This window comes from Magnolia sinica, chromosome 6 (assembly GCF_029962835.1).
Source record: "Magnolia sinica isolate HGM2019 chromosome 6, MsV1, whole genome shotgun sequence".
NCBI lineage: Eukaryota > Viridiplantae > Streptophyta > Magnoliopsida > Magnoliales > Magnoliaceae > Magnolia > Magnolia sinica.
The window spans coordinates 9,152,850-9,162,281 of NC_080578.1; the positions used below are offsets into that span (position 1 = coordinate 9,152,850).

At 44.0% G+C, this 9,432-nt stretch overlaps 1 protein-coding gene across 1 annotated transcript; it reads right to left on the reverse strand.

The window, feature by feature from the left end:
* Positions 1-5,812: 5,812 nt before the first annotated feature.
* On the reverse strand, positions 5,813-7,236 carry LOC131249854 (phospholipase A(1) DAD1, chloroplastic). The gene has a single exon (XM_058250602.1). The coding sequence runs from the start codon at positions 7,126-7,128 to the stop codon at positions 5,905-5,907; it is 1,224 nt and encodes a 407-aa protein (XP_058106585.1). The 5' UTR covers positions 7,129-7,236; the 3' UTR covers positions 5,813-5,904.
* Between the last annotated feature and the right edge of the window lie 2,196 nt (positions 7,237-9,432).

A 9,432-nucleotide genomic window follows, 5' to 3' on the forward strand; every position in this document is an offset into this window, starting at 1 on the left:
CGTATAAAGCATGTTTGAAAGTTATTTAGTAGTACTCCACCCACCCCATATTTAACAGAGGCACGTGGGCTAAGCAAATCCCACCAAGTTGTGTCCGTCTCCATGGGTAGTACCCATACCACGTTCATATCCACTGTATGGACCCACAAACACAATCAGATGGCAGGGATATCTTGATCATAATGACCTTGGAGATGTCCATCCGCAAGTCTTCCCAATTTTGAATGGGCTGAATGGTTGTATTTGTGTGCCCCTTAGCTGGATAAGTCACCACCTCTGCCAATGTGATGGTGAATTACATACTTGCTAAAGTGGTAATGACTGCCATGTCGACTATAGGCACTGTTTACCTCCTAATTTCATAGGAAGGAACTTAGGAATAGCATATGAGGCCCACATTAACTCAAGTTACACTTACAAAATTGTGGTACCCACTTTTTCTATGTTACAGTCTTCAAATTATATTGTTTGGCCAATCGTAGCCTTTCATTCATGGACAGTACTTGTTTGTCGTTGATCATGGGATTTTATTTTTTAAATTTATTTTTAACTGTCCAATAACTATTCATCTATCCAAAAATCAGGAATACCTGTAACTTTTTGGTTCGTGATACAATCAAAATTGGGAGATATGATTTGTACAGTTTAACTTGATTTACAAATGGGTCCTACTCATGACTTAGTGATAGACTCACTAAGGTTATGGTTCCAGTACCCATTGTGGTGTATGTGTGTGTGGGTGAGAGGGTGTGTGTAAAAAAATATAAAATAAAATAAAAAACTTAAATTACATATATGCCGCCTGTGCAATTTCTAAGCGCCTGAGTATTATTAATTGCATTGTGCCAGAGTATTAAAGTTTTTCTCATGGCTAACTGATGCCAATGTACAGGCCACTACCTGTGCCATCATAGCTCAGGGTTACAAGATCCAACCCGTCCATTAGGTGGGGCTCGTTGTTAATAAGCATTTATATAAATTAGGCCATCCAGTTGCAAGAGTACCGGACACAATTTATGAAACAAAACAAATCTATTGGGTGAACAAAACTTCACAAAGTGCTTCTAAATTGTGGCCCACTTGAAGATCAGACCAGTCCGATCAATGGTCTATATGTCACTAATCAATATCCAAAATCGGATGATACGTGTCGAGCCGGCCGAGTCAAGGCCGAGACCGTTCAGAGTCGTTTCTACCATAGAGGTGAGGTGTACCGTATTGTCTACCTACGAAACGGGTACGTACAAAGTATAAGAAGGAGAAATTTCCACCTTTGAACGGGTCTACTTAGACTATTGACCATGCTAATCTAAAGTTAAATATGCAAAATCTGGATGGGTGGTAGACCGTCCACCAAAATACGTGTTCCCACACATTTTTTAGCTGTCAGTGGGTGGTCTCGCAGCCATCCGAGACAGTGAGACCATCGTACGGAACTGCCTCCCTTTCCCATTCATTGGGGAATTTGAGAGGATTTCAAAAGTGGAGCCCATGCTTTAGAGATTCAGAGCGTTGGTCTGGTGGGCCTCACTACACCACAAAATATATTAGATAGGATACTTCCATTTGTAGGCTAAAGATAAACTAATAATAAGTGGAAAAAATGAATGGTCTACGTTAAAGTGAAAAATGATCCAACAATGGTAGCTACTGACATGTGAGATTTTCCAAGCATGATCCATTCGGCTGGTACCAAACAGACCATTGGTGTGGATTGAAGAACCATGACCCCCACGGCTTGCATCTGCCCTTGCCTACAAGGACTTGGTCCAGGCAGGGGCTCTGTGGGCCCATTGTGATGTATGTGTTTTATCCACTCCGAACATCCATTTTTCTATATCAATTTAAGCCACAAGCCCAAAACTAAGACAGATCTAAGACTCGACGGGACCACTTAGTGGGGATTGAATGCCCACCACTAAAAACTTGTTAAGGGCCACAAAAGTTTTAATCAAGCTAATATGATTATTATTATTTTAATTTTTTCCTTGAAACCTGACTTTGTGAAACCTGACTTTTTTTTAACAGTGTGGGCGTCATTATCACCGCTGCCTTGTGCAGTATGTTTCACTTGAGCATTGGAGCTGCCTCAGTGTGGGCTCATACCTTAAAAATGATCCGGCAAAATGAATGAACCAGGAAAAAAGAGGTACATAATGGTGGGCCCCACAGAGCTGTGTGGTGCCTGGACCTAGCTGAGGGAGAGCAGATAGGTGTGGTGCGAGCACCAACGCTCATTGAGCTCCGAGTTGTACTAATGGTTTAAAGGAGATCAAAGTTATATGGGCCCCACAATGCTGTATTTATAGTACCCACATGATTCATCCATTTGGCGAGATCATTTAAGATCTTATCCCAAAAATGAGTCATTTCAAAGGATCAAGCAGACCACACCACAAATAGCAGTGGAGACAATGATTCTCACCATTAAAATAATATTCACAAGGCCCACCATAACATTTATTTCCATCACATCTTTTCATAAGGTCATGCGTACCTTTTTGAAGATGGAAAACGAATATCATTTTGATCCAAAGTTTATGTAACACCCAAAAGGGTTTCAATAGTAGGCGTTCAATCCTCTGCTCATTTTTACAGTGTGATCCACTTGATTTTCATATCTGTCTTATTTTTAGGTTCAGGCCTTATGACATGTTTGCCGAGTGGACGAACGGTTTGGATATAACTCATATCCCATGATAGGACCTATAGAATTTGGTGACTTCAAAACACCAATACAGTTGCATACGAACCGAGTTGGCTTGGTTAGCTCGCTCAACTTTGACTTCGAAAAGCTTGACTCAACTCAGTTTGAAATTGCGTTCATGCTGATTTGAGCTATGTTTTAGCTTGAAAAATTTTCAAGTCGAGTACAAGCTTGAGCTTGACTTAACTTAGATCGAACCCCAACTTGTATTGAGCGAGTTCGATAACTTAGTTATTTTGATATTGATATTGCTCACAAGTATATGATGAAATGTATCGGGTGGTGAGGACAGTATGAATATAAAACAAATATCCTTATATCTTGATATTGATGTTGTCTAGTGAGTATTTAATGAAATATATGTAAGTGGTTGCTGCTGTTATACATACCTTGAGAAATAATTAATTGAATGTGCACATTATGTGTCTGAGAAAATACCGCACATGATCAATTTTGGCTCGAACTTGGCTTGAATTGGCCTGAGCTCAACAGTCAAGTTCGAGGACTCAACGGAGTCGAGCTCAAGCTGGGGTCAGCCGGTGGCCAAGCCGAATTGAGCTGTGCCAAGCTCAACTCAATTAAACTCGTGTACAGCTCTAAACACAAGCCAAATCGGTGGTGTGTCCTACACCAGCCAATTCGCTTCCGAGGAGGCAATCGAAATCCTGCATGGGGAAAGCAGAGTGTAGTTAGCGCAATGGGAAGACAATTGCGGCACTTGTCACGAACATCCAATCTGTCCATCAGGTAGGTCACACCACGTAGATGCCTGCACTCAAATCGTTCGCCAGGTAGGTCCCATTGTATAAACCAGATGCATGTGTCACTAGTAGATGGTCATGGCCAGAGAATCTACAGGGAGGGCTTCGCCTGATATGCGGTTCTGATGCCCATTGTACGTTCGATGTATGCATTTATGATAGCGTGTACAATTTACGAGTTGTACACGCACGAGAACCCCCCACTTCTTTGTGTATCCTCAGGTCGCGGCCATGTAATTCGAACGGGGAACTAGAGTCCTGGTCAATCGTTAGGTGTGGACGGTCCTATTGCCCCCATTTGTACAAGTGGGCCTGTCTTGATTGATCTAGATCGTTGATCTTATGAATCCCACAACAGGTGCTTGATTGCCCAAGACTATTCTAGATTAGAAGATCCTAACCACGAAATCGTTGAACCTTTTTTGGGCCACTGCTTGTTAAAAATCTCTGTGTGGGTCACTGACAGATGGGTTAGAGATACAAATTCCAAAGACTTTTGAGAAATCCACCGTCCAGATTATGCACAGTAATATCTATGGTCCGGAAGAGGATGCCCATGGAATTACAAGGGTCGTGCATGGTGTGCATGGAATCCATCCTGTCTGGAATTGTAATCAAATTGTAAAAGTTGGATACCCAAAATATAGTCCGATCCAACCATCATATGTGGGCCATCACATGAATTTAAAGATTTTGGATGGTTGTTAATTTGTTTTCTATAGTGTTATTTTTTGTAGCATTTCATTATCACGATGGTGCCTACTTGATTAGCGTATGGGATGAATACATACAACACCGCCACCCGTACAATCATAAAACCACGTGAATAAGCAGTAAACAGGTGTTTAACATGCGAATGGACGTAGATACAGTGGATCTCTGGAAACAGACCTAGGTCGGCAGAACTTTGATGTTATATGTCATCCAAGCTATTTAAAGGATCACACACATATAGGGACCTCAGGAAGTTTTTAACGATGGGTGTTCAATCACCACTGTTCCTGTGGTAGGGTCCACCTGAGAATTGGATCTTCTTCATTTTACAGAATGAGCAAAAATATGAGCTGAAAAAATGGATAAACGGTGTGGATATAAAACACATAATTCATGGTGGGCCCCACAGTCACACCGATCCAACGACCGCGCCCAAGGAGACGTCGATTGTCAACTCAAGCCAAGTAACTACTGGTCGGTGGTGTTATGTAGGCCTGATCATGACGTGTGTTTTATCCCGGCCGTCCATGCATTTTTCCATGTCATTTTTAGGTCATGAGTCCAAAAATGAGATAAATCCAATCATCAAGTGGACCATACCACAGGAAAACAGTAGTGATTGAACGCCCACCATTAAAAACTTCCCAATGCAAACCTTAATGTTTATTTGTCATCCAACCTGTATGAAGTCAAAACACAAATATCAACTTCATTTAAAACTTTTGTGATCGCAAGAAGTTTTTAATGGTGAGCATTCAATCAACATTGTTTCCTGTGATGTAGTTCACTTGAGATTTGAACATGCCTCATTTTCTGGATAGTACCATAAATTATTCTGAAAAAAATGATGGACGGCGTGGATAAAACACGTAAAACATGGTGGGGCCCACAGAGCACGCGTGAGTGGGCAATCTGTGTACTGTCCAAGGCGAATAACTTTTTACATTCAAGTGAATCTGGGGTGAGTAAGCTTATTCCACGAAGACTTGGGAGAGGAACCTGTCTGACAAATTTGAAAAATGACAGCTACATTGCGGTCGTATGCCTGACCAAATATGAACCGGCGAGTTATATTATGTCCCTTATCATACAAAAATCCTAACCTTAGGATACAGCGCATGTTGTCCACGCGAGTATCGTATAGTCAGAGAACGAAGAATCTCTATTTTTTGTCAAAACCATGATAGGGGTCTTCTCGTCATTCAAATGTATTTTATTTCCGAAAAGGGGCATGGCCGGTGCACCGGTCGGTTCCGTTTACGGCGAATGCACCATGATAGTATCGTCATTTTCAGCCGCTTCTACGGTATAGGGTCGGTGACCGATGGCAATGAAAGAAATATCGTAAAAGAACGATGGGCAATCTTGGAATTAAAAGAATTCTATGCTCAATTGTATTGGTATCGGTTTACCTAAAGGCATCCTTATCCACAAGAAACAAAAGATGTCTTTTTTGTAGATTCGGTGCTCTAGCCTACGCCGTGGGTTCCATCAGCCGATTTCTCTTCTACTTTAAAAAAAGAAACGACTTTCTCTCGGTGTTTTTTCGATTTCCAGTGCGCTGCAGCTGGCAGTGAGGTAGTGCGCTTGTTAGCAACGGCTCGTGGAATTCCCGAAATAACACCAATCATCTGTTAATAGGGCAATGCTTTTCTATCCGTTGTATTTACAAAAATACACTACACGTCAGCTGAATCCGAGTCCATTCTGGAAACGAACTCATCACACGCGCGCTTTCTCTCGAAGGGAGAACGACGCTTGCGTGGGAATCCAGTTCAGCAGCTCACGCCTGGCAGTCGCCTTGAAGGGACACGTGGCGAACCCGTTCACCAGTTGGAGGTACACGTCCAGCTCGTGGCACGTGGCGACATTGCTTATGTGGCCAATGAGGAAGGGCGAGTCTCTGGTGCTGACTCGGAGCTCCCGTCCCACGTCAGCGTACGCCCATCTCGTTTCCTTAAGCCGTTCCCGTATCCAGCTCGGCACGGCGTTTCCCTGCTGGCACTCCCGTATCTCTGCTACGTCATCCTCCAGTACGATGCCGGGGACCTTGGTGATGACGTCGTGGGTATTGACGATGCGCAGCACCTTGCTTCCTTGTTGTTCCAAGTGGGATTTGAAACTCTGGTTCCCGACACGTGGACCGCCGAAGGAGATAACGGTCACCAACGGCGACTGACGGAAGCACGTCCTGATGTCATACGCCGTTAGAACTGCGAGCGCCGCGCCGAGGCTGTGGCCCGTTACCGTTATGCTGATAGGCTCGCCCTTGTACTTTTCTAAAATGCGCCCCACCTCTTCCCTCACCTCCTCGCATAAGCTCCGGCCCGTGGGAGTGCTGGAAGTGTAAAGGCTCCAGAAACCACTCTCCACCATGGGCCCACAGTCCGACGTGGAGTCGGGGAGGTGAGTCAGCATGGAGCGCATGTTCTCCAGCCACTCCAGGCACGTGACCGTGCCCCGATAGGCGATGACCACGTCGCGCCTTCCTAGCCGTTTAATTTCCCTCTCGTCTTCTGTAACTGCCACGTAGCCTATCCAGCTGGACTGCTTGGAGAACCAACTAGGCGCCCTGTCGACCCAGCCTGGCATCTGGATGCCTGACGTGGCGTGTAGGTTTTTGGTAGTGAGGTAGCCGGCGTTGTCCAAGCCAGAGAGAGGAAGTAGGTTGTGCTTGGACAACCGACACGTGGCATACGATGGGGATGTGGGGTCGAAGTCGAAGGCGTTGTAAGCGGCTTGGACGAACTTTCCGTATCGGAGTATCTCAGCCCTTAGATTCTCATCAAGCGGTTCAAGCAAGCCTTCCCAGTTCTTGCAACCTTGGTACTCCGTCCACTTAGTCCCGAGCTTCACACGCTTGGAAACCACGCAACAGCGAACAGATGACACGTGTTGGACGGTTGGGAGAGAGAACGGACGGACAGCCCCGATCGCCAGCCTCATTTTCCAATCCACTCACTCTCTGACTCACGCGGACATGGACGGCACTGTAATGCTGAACTTATCCTACGCACACTTGCGTAATGAAGATAAACTCAGCCAGTAATTATGTTTGATGCTCCCGGGGAGTGGGAGAAGGATTTCTCATATTTTTATAGGCAGAGAGAGAGAGAGAGAGAGATATGGACGGTGGTGAGGGGTTTTTGGGTAGGTAACTACGATCGATGTGGATTGGAGTCATAACTAGAAAAACGGCAGAGGGGCCCAAGGGTAGAGAGAGAAAGAGAGCAGAGGTTGATAACGTGAGCCAGTGAGGAGAGGTCACCGTCACGTCACAGTTGGTGGGGCCCACACGAATCGCGTTTGACTCTGCCGCAAATGTTTTGCGGATATGACAGAAGCTACTTTCCGACAGACTCGTGTGCCACGAGTGCCCACGAGTCGAAGCTCTCTCTCTCTCTCTCTCTTCGTTTTTTAATTCGTACAGGAGAAGTTAGGCGTACTCGGGCGTGGCTTCGCTTGTCAAAGCCGGGATTCGAGCTCTCTCATGTTTTGTAGTTTTCCTCTTTTTTTCTGGCTTTTACCAGAAATAACCCAATCTCTTTGGTTCGTTATGGAATATCGCTTTGTCCATGCCCTTACGAGCCAACGGCGGACGGATACGGAAATGGATTGGCTACTCCCCCTGACACCAGCCAATGGCTGGTGGTCGGTGCTCTGTGGGCCCCAACATGATGTATTTGTTTCATCCATGCCGTCCATATATTTTTAGAGATCATTTTAAATGATAAAACCAAAGATGACATAAATATCAATCTCAAGTGAACCACATTACAGGAAACAGTTTTGAATGAGTATCGACCATTAAAAACATTTTGGGGGCCATAAAAGTTTTGGATCAAGCTGATTTTTGTTTTTTCCCTTCATCTAGGCCTGTATGACCTAATAAACCGATTGGATGTCAAATAAACAGTATAGTAGGCCTTAGGAGGATTTTAATGGTGGATATCCAATAACTATCGTTTTCATATGGTGTGGTTCACCTGAGATTTATATCTCTCTAATTTTTGGGGTCAAGCACTAAAACTATCTTTAAAAATAGATGAACGGAATGGATGAAACACATACATCATGGTGGGGCCCACAGAGCACCGACCATCAGCCACGGGGCTGGTGGCAGGGGGAGCAGCCAATCCGTTCCCGACGGATATTAGATCATGAAAAGACACGTGGCACTCCCCCGGCTGTGGCGGCGAATTGCTGGGCGCATGCAAGAGATGTATGGTGTGTTTTTTGTTTTTTTAATTTTTTTTTAAACGCATGCAAAGAACATGGGATGCTTAATCCAAGCGCCTGGTTTGGAATATGGATATAGATCTCATGATATGAATGTGAATTAGACGCTCTGTCAATCTGCACCGTCTAACGCAACTGTTTTACGCGCTGCATGAAACACCCAAGCTACGTGGGTTCCATTTTATATATGTAAAATCCTCTCTGTTCATTAAATGAAAACCATTACTAATGTAAATAGTATAAAATTACTCTCAGAACTGATAAGTTCACACGTTGTGGCATGCTTTCTTTTTATATCAAGCTGAATTTTTTTAATCTTATCGTTGTCTCGCTGAATTACACCTGACTAACGGGATTGATGAAAGATACACTGAGTATATAACCTGCAAGGCAGAGTGGATTTTTCATATACAAAGTATATCGAGCTGTATATATATATATATATATATATATATATATATATCATGATTACAGAATGCGAATTTCACGGTACACTGACCTAGAGTAATCCTAGGTAGCTTAATGGGTCACCTTCTGCTGGCAGTGAATACCCAATGTTAAAAACTTTCTGAGAGCGACAGGGTTTTTTATGGGCCTTCCAACCTATTGATAAGCTTACAGATACCTACACGCAAGGACCACATAAATATCTGCCTGATCCAAATGTATTATGGCCACGAGAAGTGTTAATGGTCAATTATCAGTGTTTCTTGGACGAGGATTTCCTGCAGAAGCCTTTGGTAGGAAATCCATGCTCTGAACACCCAGATCCATAGCTCAACTAGCAGACTCAGTGGAGATACCTCGTTTCAACACTTGAGGTCTTGGTATCGGTCCCTAGTGGGGGTGGCTAACATGGAGTGTGTGTACTAACAAGCTAATCCAAAAATAAAAAATAAAAAAATCATGCACTGAAAACTTGTGGCACCCAACGTGATATTTGTGAGAAATCCACCCGGTTCATTCATTTTGCGAGCTCATTTTAGGGCGTGTTTGGTTGGTGGAATTGAA

Coding starts and splice junctions, on each gene's coding strand:
- LOC131249854 (XM_058250602.1), bottom strand. CDS start 7,128: ATGAGGCTGGCGATCGGGGCTGTCCGTCCGTTCTCTCTCCCAACCGTC.